We start from the raw sequence: 22,137 nt of genomic DNA on the forward strand, positions 1-22,137 counted from the left end.
AGAAAACTATATGGACTCTGCTTCATGTTGCAGCTCTTCAGTTTGGGTGTCATTGTGAAGATGCCTTCTTTCCACATCCTTTTTGGACTGCTCAATACCATTTTGTTTGAAATGCACTCTCCAAAGTCCAAACTAGGGATGAAAACACCGAGAAAACTATATGGACTCTGCTTCGTGTTGCAGCTCTTCGTCTGGGTGTGATTGTGAAGATGCCTTCTTTCCACATCCTTTTTGGACTGCTCAGTACCATTTTGTTTGAAATACACTCTCCAAAGTCCAAACTAGGGTGGAAACAAATAGGATACGAACGGATATATGATATGAATACAAATAGTTATGTTTTCTCGGATCGAATTCGGATACGAATAGTGCCAAGATGTGTCGGATATTGATATTCGTCCTATTTACATATTAAATATCCAACTTTGGTTACCCGGATTCGGATATAGTATGGATGTTGAATATCCAGATTCGAATACAAATGGAACCATCAACCTCTTCGGTAGGATATCTTTCATCCCAGTGTAAACCAATATCTTGTTACAACTGTTTGATCTCCATTGTTCTTTTTTTCTTAAAAAAACTAATCAGCTAGGTTAATTTATTAGGGACACAATTGGGTACCTAATAGTGTTTCCTGGATCAGCTAATTAATTACAATGGCATGCCACTCTAATGTATTTTGTTTTTTACTCCAAAATTATTTATGTGAATTGCTATTCTAATTCATTTTATCAACTTTTTGAGTCTGTTCAATGACTTTTGAAAAGGGCGGAATCAGGAATACAGGGAGCTGCAACAAGCATTTCTTTAAGATAATAAAATGACTGAGGAGTGTTCCGAAAATTTGGCATTTCCCATTTCTCCGTTCGTTGACCTAGAAATAGTGCCAACCTCTGTTGGCTGGCCAATCAGAGGAGCTACTAGTCCAGCAGCCAGCAGGCACAACGCTGCACGCTGAGATTTCAAGCAAGAAAAGCAAGCCACGCAACGCAACCCCTCCCATTCTTCGCCAACAAACACGGAAACCCCCACGGCCCCACCCCAATACCACCTCCCTCCGGCCTCCGCCCTCTGCCCATGGCCGGCCGCGTCCTCCTCCGCGCCACCGCCCTCGGCCTCGCCGCCGCGGCGGCGGGGTCCCTGCACGCCGTCTCCAGGTGGACGCCGCCCAGGGAGCTCTCTCCCTTCGTGCCGTCCGTGAGGCTCATGCTCCTCGAGTCCGCGCAGGGCCTCCAGGCCGCGCTGCTCGGCGCGCACCCGCTCTCCGGCGCGCACCTCCGCGACGTCCGCGCCCGCGCCGAGCGCGACCTCGCGCTCGCCGACGTCGACCGCGCCGAGGGCGGCGACCCCGCCGCGGCCGCCGATCTCCGTCTCCTCCTCGCGCTCCTCGCCGCGCGCGACGGCCGCGCCGACGAAGCCCTGCGCCTCTACGAGGAGGCGGCCCGCGACGCGCCGTTCGACCCCCGCCCCCGCGCCCTCGCGTACCACCTCTGCCTCGCCGACGGGCGACAGGACGAGTCGGTGCGGTGGAGCGCGGCCTACCGCCGCCTCGTCCCGGTGATCGATGGCGAGAGCCTGGTCCCCGGACTGGAGTCCGACGAGACGCGGCAGCTCGTCCGCGAGCTGTTGGTCGCGGCGACGCTGGGCGGCGTGTGCGGCCTCGGCCACCCCGAGGACAGGGCCGTCGTCATGCGCGTGGCTTGCGGCGCGGTAGACCAGGGGCTAGTCGCTGCGCTGCAGGACAAGGCGCCGCCAGCGACAGAGAGGCTTCGTCTCCGAGCTCTCCGCGTGTATCTGCACGCCAAGGTGCGGCTTCTCATCGAGAAGGAGGCACAGGACATGGCCGCCGGTGATGCGGAGGCATCTCCTGTTTCATGGTAAGCAAACTTACACTCGTCCCATCCTCAGATCAGATGCATGAATGTGGTGGATTGGATCATTCAGACTATTGTATACTTGTATGCAGGTAGAGTGCATCTTGTTTGATTTCCTTCTCCTTTGATCAGTTTATCTGTTAGGCACAACTAAATACCACCATCAGTTAGTACAGCAAATCAAAACACTAATAATTCTTGCTTTGGTAGTATATATCCTTCTCACTGAATCAATGGACATTTTCATGTGCAACGCTATACGTTGTTGACAATGAACTGGGTTGGTAGTATTATGTCAGTGCAACTGCATGCATAAATGCTGACATAAATTTGCAATATAAGAAAATAGGTGTTGTGTGCGTTAGTGTGCTCTATTGATTCTTCATTAATTTGATCAATGCATAAGTCAGGTCCAGTTCACTAAAACAGAACAGATGCTGAGTTTGGTGACATTATGATATAATTGCACAATTTTAATTAGTTTAGTATCTAGTTGTGCTGTGTTTTGATTTGTTTCTTCCATAGACCAGTTCATTAGTTATTAGGGTCCAATAAATTGAAGCATAACAGAAGCTGCCAATGAGTAGGATAAATGATATATATCCTTCTAGCAGAACCATTTGTTGTTGCCAATGAACAATAATATGTGGCATTGCCTTGTGTACCTTCTGAATTGCATATATACTTTTTCAGAAATTTCTACTGTCCTGTGTGGTTGTATTAATTCATTCTTCCATTCATGGATGCAGAAGGTCTAGTTCACTGAAAACAGAGCAGTGTCTTGTTTGCTGATATATATAAAATTATTGTACATTTTTTAATTAATTTTCTGGTAGTGTAATATGTATGAGTAAAAACCTAAAAGGTTTTCAATTGATTTAACTATGTATGACACTATCGGACATTTCTAACAACATGAAGGCTCCCTTTTCTTAATGATAAATTGAAACAGAAATGGCAGTTTCTTAAGACTTCAGAGAAATGCATAAACAATAATGCCAGATATAATTTGTGGAAAAAGCAAAAGCTGGGAAATAGTATGTGTTGTGTGTGACTGTGTGCATGCATGCATGCGCGCGCGCGTGTGAATTTTATGTACTTGGGGAACTCTTTGTCTACTAACTAATGGACAAACCTCTATTCTGGTTTTATTAAAATTTACATGACATTGAGCGAATCTTATTCTGTCTCTGAGGTAGTCCAAAATACATATATTGCATGCAAAATTCATGACTGATCTGCTTGTTGACCTTTTTAAAAGTGTTCTTCAGAAAATTATACAAATGTTTACCTGGTGATTAAATTTCTGCTACCTTTTTACGCAGATGAGGTTGACATAACCACAAAAGTCGACAGTTCTTGTTTTTTCTGAAGTACCTGATCACAAGTTACTATGGAGGTCATGTTCGATGCATCAGCTTTAAGGTTCTAGATTGTAAGAAGAGATATTCAACTAGCAGTTTTGTTAACCACAGAAGCTAGGTTACTGCTTCAAAAGAATGTTAATTCATATACTGCTCAAATAGAATTTCCTGCTACAAGGTGATATGCTCGAAGTTGACTGTCAATTCCTTTCAGGCATTAGAGATTAGTTCATTTTTGTTTCCTGCAGCTTACTGGTGATATGCTCGAAGGATGACTGTAATATTTCCTAGGCATGTAGCCCTTATTCACTATGGCTTTTATTTTCTCAAAGATTATGAGCTGGAGATACGATTACCTTTTACGCATTGGTATGCAAGCTATTATAACCTCCCATCTTTGCATTTAGGCAGTTATGCGCTCTGGTTTTCTGATGAGCCAAGATGGGTTTCGATTTGATGTCATCTCAGCGTCTGCTTGTTTGTGCTTCAGCCTATCCTGTAACTATTGTGCATGCTTTTGCTTTAAACAGCCACCTGCAAGTTCTGAAATGGTAGGAGGTCATTGTTCCCGCGATGCTTAGATATGCTTAGATGTGCTACAGTACACCGGAGGAATGGAACAGAAAAAAAGGGCTATAGTACAAGGAAAAGGATTAGTGCAACTGCAAACATGTTCGTTGTTCAGTACATGAGGTCCTAAAGAATAAGCCGAAGTGATTTTAAAAAAGGCAAAAAAGCATCTTAATCAGAAGTTCAGGCAGAAAGATTGGAGGTCCAATGAAGATACCATCAATTGTAAATCCGTATGAAGCTAGACCCGGTGTGATAATTTTAGGTACGAATTCGGAAGCAGTCGGTATAGCCCATTATTGTTTTCACTTTTACATTTTAATACGAAAACAAAATAAAAAATGGAAAACGGGATATCAGAAAATAAACTAATTCGAGCGGGACTGTGTTGAAAACAATCGGGATAAAAAAAGCAAATTGGGAATATCTACCCGTAGAATCAAGTAATATAGGACAAACGTAACAAAAAAAGAACCGCATATGCATGTAATAGTCATATTAAACGTAAAGAACAATCAGATGGTACCTTAGCATCAGTAATCTTATTACAGTATCATTTACTAATAATTTATTACATAAGTGAGAACAATGTTGCGTGGAATATAGATAGTACTTCCTCCATCCCGCAAAGAGTGTCATTTTAGACTCTAAAATTTATCCCACAAAGAATATATTTTACCTCCTAGTCTAATTAAAGCAACACTCACATTGATAAAAAAAGCATATGGAGAAGCGCATAGAGCCAATCAAATGATCAATTGATGTTATTTCTCTGGTCCCAATGAACGTGCATTTATTTAAGATCCAGAAAACTAAACAAACTGCACAATTTTCAATCACAATTAGGGCTCGTTCGGTTCCTCTGGAATGTTTCCTGTCCAGGAACCATTCCAGGGCCGGATTGAGTGAATCCGGCTCCTTAACTCAATCCTAGTCCAGTTCTATTCTGGTCCAGGAACTATTCCAGCTTTTAAAATGTGTGTTGTTCAGCTGGACAGGAATAAACCAGCAAGTTTACAGGAGCAAGTTTAAGTTTACTTGTCCATTTAAAAGAAAAATACATTATGATCGCATAGAACCATGTTGAAGATTTAACATTACAATTCTAGATAGTCAGATCAATCAAACAATTCTGGATATATTACATAGATGAACTAGAACTGATAGCTATTTTCAGTACGTCCACTAGGTGAACTCAATATCTCAATTCTTTCAGAATAACTTGTACTAAAGAACCTTGCTCGACCAAGCACCATCTTTCTTCGATTCTGAAAAATTCAAAACAAAAATATTCACCCATTAGCTTCAAAGTATACCTGCTGCTCAGTGCTAAACTAACACATTCAATCACTATGGTCTTGAGACATAAAGAACAAGCAATGCAAAACAGAAAGTGACAAGTAATTGGAACATAGAAACAACATCAGATGATATTCCTACTGTCTGAGCAAAAAAAACAAATGACAGGAGCTCCATAGTTCTGATTGCATAATATGAATATAAAATTTAAACTCAGAACCATGCCTCTTAAAGTTCAGATAAAACTTATGGTACCTTATTCTGAACAAAAATAGTGATTTCAGTACTAGGCCAATAGTACTACTCTGAACAAGATCAACAGCTAGCAAAACATTGTACTGATTTTCTTAGTTTTATGAATGGTTTGTTGCAGTTGCTGCTTGAAAATAGTGCAGACATATAGCAAGGTGTTCAACACAAGAGTAGTCATAGCTCACCCTGAAAAGAGTTTTACTTCATGCAGTGCCTTCATAGTACTGATCCTCATCATCGTCAATATCTTCTGCCATCTTGAAGCTGGTATAGCCTGAAATAAGAGGAAGTGATGAACATCCTTTAGCATGACACAATTACTTGAACAAGCATATCATTAAGTACAATTAACAGAAACGTGTACCTTCTGCTCTTTATAAGTAGACAACAAATTTATGAGTTAAGTAGACAGTGAATTCATGAGGTAAGTAGACAGTGACTTTACCTGCTATGTCATCTCATTCCTAAGCCAAATCAAAGCGGATTCTTCATCTTCTTCGCTGGCACAAATAAAAGTCTCTCTGTTTTCTTTGCTCTTGGCGAAGATTGCATAAGCTTTGGCCTTTTCCTGTTTGGTCACTTCCATTGTGTTGATAATCGATATGCACCTTTTGATGGAGTATTCATCACCTTTAGCAGCCTCCTTATCTCTTGCTTCCTGTTCTCTTGTCTCATTTTCTCTTGCTAGCTGTTTAGCTTCATTTTTTGCTTGCTTTGTCCTCATTTCAAGGAATCTTTCCATCATGGCTTCAATGTTTGCACTCTTCCTAGGTCTTTGTCCTTCCTTTTCTGGTTTCTTTCTTGATGCAACCATTCTTTGTTCTCCACTTCTTGCCTCTTCTTCATCTCTTGCATCCTTTTCTTCATCCTCTTCATCATGTATCTCAATTTCCTGTAGGGCTTCTTCCTCAGCTTCTTCCTCTACAACATCAATTTGTTGAAGGGGCTCTTGCACACGTTGTGACTCAATAGAAGTGAAATTGTATGTCCCTTCAGCCAGATGACCTACATTTGGCACAATGCATTCAGAGAAATAGGACAAGCATCTATTTTACATCATAGAGATCTGACTAGGAAAGAGCTTACCATATAGAATTTACCATCATAGAGTTCTCCCAAAGCATCAAAGAGCGGAAAGCTTGCCTTGTTGTTTTGAAACTTCTTGATTTTGGGGAAAGTCTGCATATTTGAAAAAAAATTTGATCAAATACAAAGTTATCACTATGAGGTTATCCATAGAATTACTTCAAGAAATTAACTTACCACCATGAGGTTCTCCCACATTGCTGCTGATCCTTCAACCATATTTCTTTGTTCATTCCATTTTGACCCACTTTGCATTCTTGCCGCTTTGAGCATCTTGTAGTCTCTCTTAAGCTGACATTCTTTATCTTGAATTTGTGCCTTTGTGTACGAGATAGACTTGTTTCTCAGATGGAACTCCTTCACCATTTTGTTCCACCCTTCAGTGTTCTAACCGTTGTCACTTCTATGGCCACTATCTTTATACTCATGCAAAATTTCAACAAGTGATTTCTCAAGAGTTGGGTTCCAGTCCGCTCTTTGTTTTCCTACATAAACAATGGCCAAGCATTAGTAACAGAAATTTCATAGCATCAATAACACAAAATTGACAAGAAAGAATGAAGAAACATTAAACTTATTCATCAACTTTGGCGACCCCCTTGCAATCACATTGAGCTTTGGGGAGCCTTTTCCAACCATCGCTTTTTAAAGAAAAAATTTATTCATCAACTTATTCATGATACAAGCTTATTAACTTATTCATCAACTTATTCATGATACAAGCTTATTAATTCATGAAGACTAATTTACATGTTGCTGGTACTGAACCCACATTTCTTGGGCGATGGTATTTCTCAAAGCATTGCCTTGTGCAGTGCCTGAGTCATTGTTTTGATCGCCATTGGGTAAAGAAACAACGTGTGTTGGATTGATATTATCCGGCTGATGATCCAACCATTCCTCATCTCCATGAAGTAATCGGATTAGATTGTTTAAGATGGATGTAGCTATAGGTATTTTCACTTGATTTTCCAACGTATGGAATGTGGCAACTTTGAGAATGGGGAAGCGCTTCTTAAGCACTCCCAAAGTCCTTTCGACATGGTTCCTCAGTAGTGCGTGGTGGTGGTTGAAGAGCTCCTTTGAGTTTTGTGGTCTTTGATGTCCAGCTCCAAATTCTTTCAAATGGTATCGAACCCCTCGATATGGAGCGAGGAAAGATGGAGTATTTGCATACCCTCCATCAACCAAATAGAATTTGCCTGGAGGTACCTGGAAGCCCTTGCTCATAGTCGATCTTAGCACTCTGGAATCTGTAGCTGATCCCTCCCATCCACTAGAAATAAAAGTGATGTTAAGATCAAAATCACATGACACCATCACATTAATGCTTAGTGTGCCCTTTCTATTCCTAAAAAGAGAATGCTTCTTAGGGAATATGGAAACAGGGATATGAGTTCCATCAATGGCACCAAGACAATTCTTGAAGAATGGATAGAATCTAGGATTATCTTGGATTTTTGGATGCACTTGATTAGGATCGGGGGACTGGAGGAAATGACGAGAAAGTGTGGGAATGACCTTCTTGAAGAAGTGGTTGATGTGACGATGGAAGGTGTCGTTGCTGTGCCCAAAGGTCACTGCAAGATCCTCATATGAGGCGTTGTGACTTAACATGTATAGGAAGAAACCCAACTTCTCCTCCACCGTAATCCGTGTATCAACAACGAGCCTTTTCCTTCTAAGATAAGTCGCCAACTCTTTGAAGATGTGGGGTTCCATTCTAAATGTAACTTGACAGTTCTTGATATGTCCCTCAAGGAGTCGACGAACCTTAACCTCTCCCGTTTCTTCTGATGTATGACGTTTCTTCTTCACTCCTCCTTCTCTAGCAGAACCCATAAGATATAAGGCAGGGAATAGAAACATCATCATGTCATCATCTTCTTCCTCCCTCCTCTTTCTAATACGATCTCTCAATGAGATATTCATTGCAGAACTAAAGCATATAAATTTATAGTCAGATAGAAGCTAAATAGATAAAATAGAAGGCTAAACAGGTTGTCATGGCAATTTTACTCATTGCAATAGAAAAAAATTAAAGGTTGAACAGGTTAAATAGAAAAAAAATGAAAGACTTAAACATAGATAGAATTATGTACCTATTGGAGTTGGTACCGGATCCCAAGAAGGGGGTGGTTCACCTTCCCCAACTCTTAATGGTGCTGGTGGGATCTACAAGTAACAAGAAAAAGTCGGCACATCACACAAAAGGAACACACATCTCAGGTACAAGTAATATTAATAAATAGCCAAAACTAATGTGTTGGTAAATGCATGATGCATGGAAATCTAAAATCAGTTACCATAAAAAGGAAAGGTAAAGATCAAAGAAAACATGACAACATATATGATACAATAAACTGCACATGATAGATGTGAAGCAAAAGGAGATGTCAGTATCACCAATGCAATGGGAAAAGAAAATTGTAGGAAGATTCCACTCGAAGTTGATGCTATATGCTATTCAGGAAACGTGGCCTCGTTCCGATTCTATATGCTATATGCTATTCTGGTGGCCGTGGGGTTACAGTTACAGCACCTCTGCTCCTCCTCATGCATCACATCCCAGATCCCACTCGATCTCCTGCCTTCGTAGAAAAGCGTGTGGTTCCCGCACAGTCCACTTGATTAAATTGCAGCTGCTTGGCCCAATAACTCGATTAGGTTCTTGATCTACTTGCAATGCAAAGGATTGAACAAAGTATGAAGTGCCTAACACAGTAAAGTGCACAATCCTGTTTATGTAACACCATGCATCTGATATAACGTAAATTAACTCCATTTGTGCTGTTCAGAGTGACATATTGACAGTATGTAGTCACTGTCGTTTGATTAATGCTAGTAGTAGACTGAAAAAACTCAATCTTTCTTTTCTCCTCAAGCCATCATTTAGGAAAAGGTTCTAGTGAGAAAGTTCTTTAATTTCCACAGTTCTAAGTCATGGATTGGCACATGCTCAAACTACCAAGTCAACAAATACCCTTGTTTGCTCACTCAAATGATAAATTCTTCCAAGTACAAGTCGGCCCATGTATAGTTGAATACTAAAACAGTGCCTAACACACATCGGTTTCTGACTTAGGAAAAGAAGACACAAGACAACAAATCAGGCCACTACAGTCCACTGAGACATTTCAACGAACACCAGATCTGCATCTCGGCTCTCTAGCTCCTCTGCCAACTATAGTCCACGCATGAATCCACCAACAATGGAGTGAAGTAGAGGAAAAGGAACTACCATCACGGTGTCGCCCCACCCCAATCGGTTGCAACCACGCGGAGGCAACCAACCAGCCCAAGGAAAGCTGGTGATTCGCCTTTGAGTGCCTCTCATGCGAGATCAAGAAATGCAATCAGGCCATGGCAGCCAACTACAGGCGCGCACGGCAGCACGACAGAGCGAGAAACCTAGGGCGAGTAGGAGAGAAGAGAAGGCGATGGCTCACCGGCGAGAAGGCGGCAGTCGCTATCGCGGTGGTGGCCATCGAAGATGTGCTACGCTGCCATGCCGTCACCTCGCGCCGCCACGCCACCACCTCTCACCGCCGTCTCGTCACCTCGCGTGCCGCCAACAGAGCGTCCGTCTCCTCACGTCGCGTGTGGCCAGGAAGCGATCCAGGAGGGATGAGGTGCGGATTGATTCCGGGCCAAGGAAGGAAGGATTGAAATCGTTCCGGCCCAGGTTTGGTTCCGGGCTAGGCCAACCGAACAACAATTTTTGTAGTAGGTCGTATTCATTCCGGACCGTTACAATCCACCCGGATTGGGCTGCAATCCAGGCCATTCCGGCCAAACTGAACGGGCCCTTAGTATATATTACTTATTAGAGGCAATATAAATATTTCTCATCACTACTAGTGTATTTGAAATTTTCTAAACGGACACTTATTTTGGGACGGAGTCTGTGGGGGCTCCTATATGACTACCAGAAGGTAGATAAGCAATGTATCTTTAAAACTCATATGAAGCCCATGCACAATATTTTTCTTTAACATTTTAGATATTTATCAACATTTGTTGACATTATCAACATTTTTTAAAAAAGTTATCACCAACATTTGTTAATATTGAGCAACATTTCATATATGTACCAACATTTTTCTCTAACCTTTTTTACATTTAACAACATTTTTTTCATGTACCAACATTTTTTTTGCATTCACCAACATTTTTTGACATTCACCAGCATTTTTTTAGTTAAAAAATGTTGAGATAGTTCATTTAAAATGTTGATTTTTAAAAATACAACAAAATGTAGTTATATTGGATCTCATTTTGTTATAGGAACACAGTAGTTTATAGGAATCCAAAACGTATTTAAGGTTCGAGAGAAAAATGAGATCAAATTTTTAAATCCAAAAAGATTTTCTCCATCCCACCCATACAAAGGAGCAAACCGAATGCTGACACGTGTCCAGGTCCACCCCAAAGCCATGCATGCTCACGGTGCTCTTTCCCTCAGCTTTAATCTCGTCCGTTGGTTGGAATTTGCACTAATCTTAAATAGTGGAAGATGAGTTGAATATTTTCTTCCGAAGGATGGATAGGATTTCCGATAGAAGAGAGGGGTATCAAATTCGATTGTTGTTGTTTTTTCATAATGGGCTTTACTTCTCTTACCATAACATTGAGTGGCCCAATTCTCTACTGGACCATACCCCTTCCCTTCTTACTTTGACCATCTTCTCTAGAATATGCAGATGCAGCGGCACCAAGAGATATGGCCGAGGAGGTGCGCATGGGGCCAATGACGCGAGCGGTGGCCGAGTAAGCGCAGAAGTGCTACGGCTGTTATTCCTGTTGTCATAACGGGAGATATCCAAATTGAAAAAATGGGACATCCCGAAGAAGATGACGATCAACGGTCAAAATATACGGAGCTGCTAGCGCCCGAACGTCTGCGAAACCAGCAAAAATCCTGCTGCAACATTTGCTAAATGTTACATGCAACATGAACCCTTCCCACTATCTCAGACTGCCTCAACGTATGTGGACAACAAATCCATATAAGAACACGCCCGCTTAGAATCATGTGTCGGTGAATTCAAGCAGATTGGAAAATGTTGTAGTGGTCAGATCATGTCCCCCTAAAAAAGGGCCAAATCAAATCAAAATAGCTGAAATTTTTTGCAACATCGTAAATTACCATCTGCCACATTGGTAATCAATTATTAAAACATCAGAAACAAATGTTCAAGTCTGTTGAACCTATACAACAAATAGAAAAGCAACTACAACAAAACAAACGAGTAGTTACCAAAACATATGAATTAAGCTATTGAAACATATGAAAAAAGTTATTACAACAAGTACAAATGAATCAAGTGATTGCAACATTTTCAAAGGTATCTCACAACAAATCCAAGGAATTGTTGCAACATTAATTACACATTTCTATTAAAGATTAGCTGAAAAGCACTTGCGAAAGCAGCAACATTTTTTTTGAAACGATTGCAAGGCTACAACATGAAAAATTGATGTTGAAATAATTCCAAAAAACACATGCAACATACCGATGGGAATCGAGCCCTTTTGAAAACTTCTTGGCCTCCTTGTTGGAACTGGAACTGGAACGGAGCCTTGCACGACGGCTACGAGCCATGGACCTTTGCATTTGCCATGGAGAAGTTTGCTCATAGCGTGGCTGCCCATATCATACAGGAACTTATGGGCTTACGGCCATAGAGAAGATCCTCGTCGAGGAGGCCATCACCACCGTGGAGTTGTGGAGGTACTATTGCTGCCATGGACGAGCTCTAGGATCTCGCACGCAGATATTTGCTGCATCACCGCCGGTCTCGTGGGAAGAGCTGAGCTACCGCTGACCTTGCTCAGTAGAAGGTTGTGCACGGTGGAGGGGCCGCACCAATTCAGGCGAGATGTCATGTGTGGAGGCACATGCGCACGAGAGAGAGAGAGAGAGAGAGAGAGAGAGAGAGAGAGAGAGAGAGAGAGAGAGATAGAGAGATGGATAGGATAAGGATGCAAAGTTTAACTGGAGCAGTCAGGTGGTGGATAGCTAATGGATGAGACGCAGTCACGTAGCGTCCGATATTTGATTGGTGTGTTGGATGTCTTAGTCTTGGCATTACCACAAAACATATCCCAATTCCATTTGTACCGAATTCGGATATATTCGAAAGTACGAAAACGAGCGGTGTGAGGGGACGGAACAAGATTTCTCCGACAATTTTCGACTCTAGGTTGTTCAGCGACCTTTTCTTACTTTTATTTTGGAGCTAATACGTTCTTACCCCTGTTTTGATCCTCAATTGTGATTTTACCACTGTTTTCTTCCACTTTGTGTTTTTATCCTACTTTTTAAGAACGAATGCTCAGTTTACCCCTACTCCATGAACATCGTGTAACGATGTTTAAAAAGTTGAAAGATGATAAGTTTGCCCTTGCAAATATACCCATATTTTTTTGAGAACTTTATGATTATACCCCCTGTTTAACTACATATATTTAAGCAGCATTTCAATAGATTTAAACATAAATTTACCAACAAAAATTTGATTGAAAATTGCTAACATTTTTTTGACAGAAATAATGTAGCCAATCTCCCTCCTCATCCTCCTATTTATCTTCCTAGAAACTGAAATTGGACATTCATATTCACACGAACGGGAAAGATTATCTAGGTCTTCACCAATGTTGGACAAATGCATAGCTCAAGTGCTCATGGACGTCGCCCTGCCTAACTCTACCCGCCCATGCCCCTACGCCCCCTAGTCGGGCTGCCGCTGGCTGCGACATGCCTTTCATCCCCATTCCTCCCAGCCAGAAATTCCCCAATCCCTACCCCAAGCAACCAATCCCAAATCAATCAATAGAATCTGGGGCCCAGATTGAGCTGAACCAAGCAAACATCCATGGAGTGCGAGCCGGAGAAAACTGCAGTTCCTGGGCGCGGCAGTCATCTACGCCTCCTTCGCGCTCTTCGCGCGCGTTGCTGCTGCCTTCGTCCTCCCGATCTCCACCGTCTTCCTCCTCCACATCGCCATCTCCCACGCGCTTTTCACCCACATCGACTCCGGTGACACTGCCCTTGACTCCTCCTCTTCCTCCTCCCGCGGCGCCAATTCATAGGCCGCCCTGTGCGTCTAGGCCATCGGCCTCCTGAGCCACGCGCTGGCCTCGTGCCGTTGCCACCACACCTAGCCGTGAGAGGATTAAGAGAGAGAGGACCCGGGAGAGAGGCGGCCAAGAGATAGGTCGGGCCAGTCTTTGGAAGCAGCATGAAAAGGATATAAGGGGCAACTTTATCTTTTCGCAAGGCTTTTGTTATTTTTCAAATTGCTTTATTCCGGATGCAGGTAACAGAGTTAATAATAGGAGTAAACGGAACCTTCAATTTTTTGAAAAGCAAGGGTAAAAACACAAAGTGGAAGAAAACGGGATAAAACTACAATTAGGACTTAAAATAAGGGCAGCAACATAATAACCCGTTTATTTTTTATCCTCACCGACCTTTGGTTTGCATTATGACGCCGAGTGGTGATAAACAGAGACGGAAGGGTTGGAAAATGCTGGACCTTTCTTACATTTCTAGAGCCTAGGATGGGTTGCAAGTAAAGATGCAAGTTTATCATTTTCTATTTGGGTCACTAGCCGATCCTGACCTTAGTCAATTGAGATGAATTTGAGAGCAAAGGAAAATGATGCAGAAGTAAGTTAAGCAATGACTTAAACCTATATTTTTTTTACCTCGACGTGACATGAGCGTAAAAGAGGTTCAAGAATCCGTTTTCATTTTATAAGGACTAAAAATGAATCACTTGTTTTTTTTTCCCTTTTGACCTCATATTGTGTGGTGGATCTTGGAAGATGTCTGAGTGCTCAATTTAATTTATCCTAATTTATTGATTCGTGTTATTTGTATTCACAATATCATTATGAGCTATACTTTTAGCTATTATTACCATATTTAAATTATTATATATTGGTTAATATCATCATTGTTCTTGACATTAATCTTGAAAAATGATAGACTCATGAGACAAATGAGCCGAATCGAGCTTTTTGACAAACTCGATTTTCATCTAGCTATGCTTAATGAGCCGAGCTGAGCTTTTCAGCCACCCCTACCCATCTCGAGTCGATGGTCGAGTTCAGATGGACAAGTTTCATCATAAGAAATTTTATGGCCTTAGCTTGCATTGAAACATGTAATTTCGTAAGGAGGATAAAATACTATTTTGTTTGTGAAATTTACACAAGATATTTAGATAATAGTTACAAGTGGCAAGTGGCATCGAGTTCAACCTCTCAGAAAAAGAGTCCATGTAAACAATTTAGAACACCTGTCATAACATTTTGAAAGACCTATCACGACACAAAATTTTTTCTCAACCGTGCCACTATCTAGTATTTAATTACTTCGTGACTCCGGTAGGCAAAAAAAAAGTACATCAGAAAAGGCATGTGAAAGCAGATATTTATCCGTGGTGGGCTGGTGGCCCCGCGAGACGTTTGGGCCCAGAGCGCAGCAGCCTCAGCCAGTCAGCTCTGAGAGAGAGAGAGAGAGAGGGGAAAAAAAAAAGAACCCGTCCCACTCGCTCCTCCTGTCCTCCCACCGGCGCAAGAATCCCGACCCATCACCGCCGGCCCCGGCCGGCTCTGCCCAACGGTCCTCCACCCGTTGGCCCCGCTCCTCATCTCGCTTCTTGTGCTGGTCAGTAGTATTCTTGCTTGGTTGAATTTCTTTGCCTGATCTACGTGGGCCGCAGATCTGATCCAGGTGACTGTCCTCACCAGCGACTCTTTCTTGCCGAAGGGTTTGGAGTTGGAGTCATGGGGAAGAAAGGGAAGTGGTTTAGCGCGGTCAAGAAGGTGTTCAGTCCTGAATCCAAAGAGAAGAAGGAAGAGGTAACGGTTCTTGGAATTCTCTTGCACGGAGCTTTGTTTCGGATTTCTTGTGTGGGTTGTACTCGCATTTAAGATCTAAATTCCCTTGTCTCCTAACTGAAAATATTTCGATCTGCGGGTTTCAAATGTTCATGATAGAATCGTCAAGTTTTCACTAACAGCTGTAGACAATTTACACTCGTGGCCCTTTTTCAATTAGGCCGTCGTGTTGTTGAAAATGGAAGAGGAGAGGGGTTATTTTAGTTTCACATTCAGTAATTCCAGTATCACCTTTTTGCTCACTCAAGTTTGGATCGAATTGTTCTCACGAACCTAATTTTGCTCATGAAATGAACAGAAACTGCGAAAGAAGCTAGCAGCTAGCAATCCCATTCCACTAGATCTAACCCCATCCGCCTCCTTGGAAGTCAATGTTTCGGTGCCACCCCCTCCAGCGCTCCCATCTCTTCACCAAATAGAGGAGGTTGAGGTCCCTGAAGCTGTGCAGGAGCAGAGCAACCATGTTGTGGAGGAGGCCCCTGCTGCCCCTGTGGAGATGACTGTGATGCCACCTGGTGTATCAAGGGAAGAGCTAGCTGCTATCAAGATCCAGACCGCCTTCCGGGGTTACCTGGTAATGTGAAATGAGTTTTGCATTAAACTATTTGAGGCCATTTGGAAATATAGATGCCTTGTACTTCATTTTGAAATGTTCATATAAGAAAATTCATTGTGCCAGCGAAAATATTCCACTGGTTGCTTTCACTTATATTTATATCTAGGTCGTGTGAAAAAAGTAGAGATGATGGATTGTTTGTTTCCCCTGGCTGCTGATTAGGTCTTTGCAGATTGAGGTTACTGTTCTTTTTTTTCTTTTTCCTATGATTTCTCTCCACATCAACATGATGTTACTTTCTTTTCTTGTAAAATATCCATTTGCTGGGATGAATGGAAATTCAGTTTGCTTATCTGTAAAGAAGAATATGTGTTTACCATCACTTCATTGGTAATACAGGCAAGGAGGGCATTAAGAGCCCTACGGGGCCTTGTTAGATTGAAGGCACTGGTTGAAGGTAATTCTATTAAGCGTCAAGCTGCAAGCACTCTGCGCTGTATGCAAACTCTAGCACGGGTACAATCACAGATACGTTCAAGAAGACTGAAAATGTCCGAGGAAAACCAGGCCCTGCAGCGCCAGCTCCTACTGAAACAAGAATTGGAGAATTTCAGGGTAGGTAAATCATCACAAAGCCTGCACAAATTATTTAATGTGCTGCTGTTATTCATTTCATTTGAGTAATATTATTTTCTACCTTGCTCTGTGGCTTGAGATAATCACAAAATGTTGTTGAGAACATTAAATTTAAATATATTCACTTTGTGAATAACACCAGATGGGTGAGCAGTGGGATGATAGCACTCAATCCAAGGAGCAGATCGAGGCAAGCCTAATAAACAAGCAAGAGGCTGCAGTAAGACGAGAGAGGGCGCTTGCATATGCATTTTCTCACCAAGTAAGCATGCTTTGTTCATCATAGAAGATGCCAATATATATATTTCATCTAATACTATGCGAGTTGTCTTATATTTGTTCTCAGACTACGAGAGTGTTCTTTTAATGTTTCAAATTTGTTCGTTGCAGTGGAAGAGCACTTCAAGGTCTGCCAATCCAATGTTTGTAGACCCAAACAACTTACAGTGGGGCTGGAGCTGGTTGGAGCGTTGGATGGCAGCAAAGCCATGGGAGGGCCGGAGTGGGACTGACAAGGAGAGCAACATTGACCGTGGATCCGTGAAAAGCATGACCTTGAACCTTGGAGAGGGTGAGATCACAAAGGCCTTCAACCGTCGGGACTCCAAGGCAGACAAGTCATCACCAGCTACTCCAAAACTGATCCGTCCAGCCTCCAGGCAGTCCCCTTCGACACCATCTCCTAGAGTGACACCAATCCTTGCGAGGAAGAAATCCGCCACACCAAAGAATGGCCCTTCGCTGGTGGATGATGATGCAAGGAGTGTGTTCAGTGTTCAGTCTGAGCGACCAAGGAGGCACAGTATAGCCACCTCAGCTGCACGGGACAGTGATAGTGTTGCAGGCTCTCCATCCATCCCAAGCTACATGGTTCCCACAGAATCTGCAAGGGCAAAGTCCCGCCTCCAGGGTTCGGCATTGACCAATGGTGCAGAGACACCAGAAAAAGGAGGCTCTGCTGGACCGGTGAAGAAGAAGTTGTCCTTCCAAGCAGGAATGTCATCTCCCTCACCTATGAGGAGGCATTCTGGCCCTCCCAAGGTGGAGTGTGGTGAATATTGTTGAGCCAACAGAAGCAGAGGCCTTGGTAATTAATGGTGGAAACAAATGCTTCATATGACAAATGGTGAGAGGGGCAATGGATTCTGCAGATATATTTCATTCGTGAGCAAAGGTTGAAGTTATAGTTATACTGGCTGTATGAAGAGTTGGCATTTGTATTTTTAACCAATTATGACCTCACTGTTTTGATGTATGAAAAGATCCACGGTTTGTCAGTTTGATTAGATATGTAGTGGAAAAAAAGGTTCCATTTATCGTGTGCAAAACTACATCGGATTGTCCCTCAAACACGCTTTCTATTTATGTGAGCCGTACATTTGTTCATGGGACCAGGATAATGCACGACCCGTCGCGCGTTCAAAGAGTGCGTGACCCTATTCCGTGATGCTGAGAAATTAAAAAGCTCAGTAAAAGGAAAGTTGTATGTATGAGAAGGAGTACAATATTTTCTTGTATGTACGAGGAGTACAATATTTTCTCACCCATGTAGACAAATCATGTGGTGACACGTAGGAGGACATCACATGTGCGGATGCCGCTTTTGGGATGATATTAGCGTGTCATTGATGAAAAAGTAGATGTTTTTTTTAACCGATCATTACTTTCTCATTAAGCATTCATTTTCAAATCCGTTTACACCATTATATTTCTTGCAACAAGATCTACGAAACAAGATCCATATTCACTATATTTTGAAATTGTTTTAGGTGGCTGTCAACTTATACTAGTGCATATATAGTAGCTACTTATATACAAACTGTGCAACAACTTATGTGTGAACCTTAATATACAGACTAAGAGATAGCTTTTTAGATACAATGTAACATCTTATGTGTAGGCAATGTATCAAACTTGCACAGAGATAGCGTAGCAATTTATATTGTATGTCTATTGTCTAGTAACAAATTTATATTAAGATAAATGTGTCATATTGTGTAAAGGATTGTAACAACTCGTGTGAAGCAATATGACAACTTATGTAGTATGCCTGATATCAACTTATGTAGAGACAAATGTGGTTGCTAAGAGTTTTACACATAAGTTGCTACATACTTAGTACATAAATAACTACACTACATTCAATATAATTGCTAGTACATAAAAAAGTACTCTAAAATATATACATCATGAGTCTTGTTTGTAGACCTCATCACAAGAAATGTAGTGGTGAAAACGGAATTGAAAATGGACCCTCCATTAGAAAGTTATTGCATTTTTTAAAGTGAAACAAAAAAAAGTATGAACTATAACAGCCCACATGCCACAGCAGGCCAGGTCGTGCGCTGACGCGATCCCACGCGCCGTAGCTTTTTTCTTGTTCATGTGATCCTAGACTCCTCTTACATGTGAAATCTTGAGAGTCTTGAATCATCACAATGTTGCAATCATGCTTTTTCTATCTATTTCATTAAGAAACGAAACCAGATGCACAGTTTAGGCCCAGTTATTACAGTTTATGCTTGGCAACGCGAAGTGCAAGCATCTACTACCCAGGAACATATGCTGGAGTTTCTACACAGCAACAGTGATGACACAAGCTCAGATTTTTCTTTTTTTGAGAGGAGTGACACAAGCTCGGATAGATGGCAAGTCTCAGGGTCTCTACATCAGTCGTTATTGCTCCACAAAGGCCATAAAACTTCGTTGCTGATCCTCTCCAAAAAATCGGAACGCAGGGCCATGTGCAAAGTTGAGTCTTCTTCTTTTTCGAATGAGCCTTGACATCCCTAGTAATTAAGAGACTAGATCAAAGCTAACTTCAAATTTGCGATAAAAAAAACACATCAAATGTTGCTAAGTGTTAAAACACCCCTTAATGGTGTTCACTTGGGCAGAGAATAAAAACAGATTTTATATAGGAACTCAAATTTTGGCCAATATAAAAGTGGTATATCTCTTAAAATTGGACAACTTTTATAATTATCACTTTTTCTGATTTTGAGTGGAAGATGTTCAAAAACTGGGTTAAAGTTCGATCAAAATTCAAATTTAATTCAAAAACCGGTTTGACCGGCGTTCCACTAAAGTTCCCATGATTTTATCTCCAAATCTGTCAAGTTTTCACCTATCGGCCTTTATAGAAATTGGAGCCTATAGTTTGAACTCCAACTTTTGTATTTGGAGTTTTGATCGTGTAGTTCAAATGTTGGGAGAAAAATCGCACAGAAGTCCAGCCCCTTGCGCGCCACATGGGATAGCCATGCGCGCTCCACGGCCCTGGGCGCGGTCACCGCGCCGTGGCGAGTTCGCCGGCGCCATGCGGCCCCACTACCCCACCGCGCCGTCCAACTGCCAGCCACGCCGCGACAGCATAAGCCCGCAACTGGCCAACCCGCGTGCGCACGATCCCCCCTAGCATGCCATATCCCGACTGGCCAACTGCTGTCCACGCGCCACGCCGCGCACCGACGCACTGCATGACCGCCGGCCACTCACGCGCGCCCTCCACTGCCCGCCACTACCTGTCCACCGCCGGCACTCCCAATGCGCAGAAAGACGCGCCTGGACGTTGCCTCCTTATCCCTTCCCTTTGCCGGCTATAAAAGAGTCGTGCCCATATCGCCCGGCCGTCCTTCACCCCGCCGCCGTCCGCAATTGCCATCGTCCTATGGAGCCCTCACCTCCGACCACTCCTGCCGCCACCCAAGCACACCAGAGCCACCCCCGACCCTGACTTCACCTTCCCCGCCACACAGCCGGCCACCACCACCGCCGCCTTCGCTAGAGACAGAGCCGCAGCAGCGTGCCCGCCACTGCTCCACCGAGCTCCCTCGCCGGCCATCGTCCCGCCTTAAGACCTACAATGGAAATGTCGCCAGTGAGTCCCTCACCACTCTCGCACCCTTATCCCGTACCCCCGTGGTGGCCCCTTGCCGGAATTGCACCGCCCGCCGCTAGCCGGCCGAGGCCCACATTGCAAACGAAACTTTGATTCCAGGGGCCTAGGTCCAAATACGTAGGGGCATCGTTGTGAGGTTTTGAAGAGTCTAAGGGTCTGGTCACAAAACATGTTTTTCCCTTTTCGGTTTTAAAATTAGTTAAAACGACTGAAACTTAGACAATGCCTAGAAAATTGTAGGAAAATGATAAAAATATGAAACTTGATTTGTTAAGTTCGTGATTATGCCTAGTTTATTTCAAAAATGTTTATGTGCATGTTACTGTTCTGTATCTAGTCCTATCATTTATTTTGTCTAAAAGGCATTAAATGCTTTATAAATCATATGGTGGTCCAAAAATTGTGAATCCAATTTTGTTAGCTTCCATTTAACATGCATGTTCCAGATGTTAGTGTTGGAAATTCTTTTGTAAAATTCAAAGTAGCATATGTTAGTGTTGGAAATTCTTTTGTAAAGTTTGTGGAACTGAAATGATGATAAAACTCTAGTTAAAAATCATTCCTCATAATCTGCAATATAACCAGATTATATTTTTAATAAATTCTATGGTTGTCAAATGCATCTCAAATTTTTATAGTAGATATCTTGTGTACGGGGAAAGTTCCTGTAAAAATTTCATGTTCATATCTGAACATATGCTTCCTAAAACATTTATTCATGTTGAAAGCTAGTTTAATTATTAATAATAATTACTATTAGAACTTGGAGGCTCACAACTAATTATTTGTGCTTTTCATTAGTAATATGATCACTCCTAAAAAGGTTGCTAAACAGTACCAACATGACACCACCTATTGTCTTTTGAATAATAAGCTTCTAAGAATCTTATATATGTGCACAATCACCATCAAAATAAAATCCATATTTTCTTCCCAACCAACCTTGTTTTGTGAAGAAAAGGTGGCCAAAAGGAAAGAAAGGTTTATAAACTTATATAGGTGAATGTGGTCAAAAATACACCCTATACTTTTGCAATGATTAACGAAATGAAACCTACATCATGAAAGATTATAAATGAAATCTTATGCATATGCTCGTGTAGAAGCTAATCTCGCTGACGGAACTTACGAGCTGGTCCCGAAAGCTAAAGAAGGACACACTACTGCTGAGCTGAACCTGATCGAGGTGACCCAAGACCCAAACCTATATTCAAAAGAGCCCAAGGCTAACCTAGGACAAGAAGGCAAGTCCCGAAGCATAACCCTAGTTTTCAAATTTATGCAATATCCTGTTTACTTATGTTTGTGCATTAAGTTCCTAGGAGTTGTATTGAAACCTTAGTTGCATGCTCCTAGTACCCATGTTTGAATACTAGCATGATAAGTCGTTTAGTTGCTATGCTAATTAGAGACACGGTAAAAGTCGAGTGATTTACTGTCACTCGTGAGCTATAGGAGTTGCCTTTTTACTTATGTTGGAATCATAAGGTTGACGAGCGGGGCTTGGTGCTATGTTCCTGAAATTGTGGATGCCCCGTCCGTATAGAGGAAAATTTGCTAAGGTCCAACCGTGTCGGCGTTCGTGGTCAAGTGTTTGAATGTACTAAACACATGCTAAGAGTATGGGGAATCAGTAAGCCTAGTACCTGATAGAACCGGCATGGACCTTTACCCTGCTCTCTC

General features: G+C 42.2%; 4 protein-coding genes and 1 long non-coding RNA gene across 6 annotated transcripts; 2 read left to right on the top strand and 3 right to left on the bottom strand.

Annotated features, from left to right (window-relative positions):
- The first annotated feature begins 1,028 nt into the window (after positions 1 to 1,028).
- Positions 1,029 to 3,633, top strand: LOC117858748 (uncharacterized). The gene is made up of 2 exons (XM_034741873.2): positions 1,029 to 1,880; positions 3,203 to 3,633. Coding segments are annotated over exons 1-2 (801 nt in total). The 5' UTR covers positions 1,029 to 1,080; the 3' UTR covers positions 3,204 to 3,633.
- A 2,177-nt stretch (positions 3,634 to 5,810) lies between these two features.
- Positions 5,811 to 6,884, bottom strand: LOC117858917 (uncharacterized). Its single transcript, XM_034742071.2, has 3 exons — positions 6,626 to 6,884; positions 6,463 to 6,541; positions 5,811 to 6,367 (listed from the first exon to the last, which is right to left on the bottom strand). Exons 1-3 carry the CDS (start codon positions 6,812 to 6,814, stop codon positions 5,811 to 5,813), a joined length of 825 nt encoding a protein of 274 aa, XP_034597962.1. The 5' UTR covers positions 6,815 to 6,884.
- A 148-nt stretch (positions 6,885 to 7,032) lies between these two features.
- On the bottom strand, positions 7,033 to 9,990 carry LOC140220130 (uncharacterized). The gene is made up of 3 exons (XR_011898356.1): positions 9,898 to 9,990; positions 8,551 to 8,623; positions 7,033 to 7,089 (listed from the first exon to the last, which is right to left on the bottom strand). It is a non-coding gene; the product is annotated as an uncharacterized lncRNA (long non-coding RNA).
- Positions 7,190 to 8,448, bottom strand: LOC140222967 (uncharacterized). The gene has a single exon (XM_072294188.1). It carries the CDS (start codon positions 8,378 to 8,380, stop codon positions 7,190 to 7,192), a length of 1,191 nt encoding a protein of 396 aa, XP_072150289.1. The 5' UTR covers positions 8,381 to 8,448.
- A 4,976-nt stretch (positions 9,991 to 14,966) lies between the features above and the next one.
- LOC117858171 (protein IQ-DOMAIN 2) lies at positions 14,967 to 17,939 on the top strand. Of its 2 annotated transcripts, none has more exons than XM_034741186.2 (6): positions 14,967 to 15,128; positions 15,212 to 15,322; positions 15,660 to 15,935; positions 16,317 to 16,532; positions 16,696 to 16,815; positions 16,944 to 17,939. In XM_034741186.2, exons 2-6 carry the CDS (start codon positions 15,248 to 15,250, stop codon positions 17,616 to 17,618), a joined length of 1,362 nt encoding a protein of 453 aa, XP_034597077.1. In that variant the 5' UTR covers positions 14,967 to 15,128; positions 15,212 to 15,247; the 3' UTR covers positions 17,619 to 17,939. The 2 variants fall into 2 exon arrangements, with proteins under 2 accessions (XP_034597077.1, XP_034597078.1); XM_034741187.2 differs by having other exon boundaries at positions 14,969 to 15,128; positions 15,231 to 15,322.
- The last annotated feature ends 4,198 nt before the right edge of the window (positions 17,940 to 22,137 follow it).

The sequence above is a fragment of the Setaria viridis genome, chromosome 5, assembly GCF_005286985.2.
Source record: "Setaria viridis chromosome 5, Setaria_viridis_v4.0, whole genome shotgun sequence".
Taxonomy (NCBI): Eukaryota; Viridiplantae; Streptophyta; class Magnoliopsida; order Poales; family Poaceae; genus Setaria; species Setaria viridis.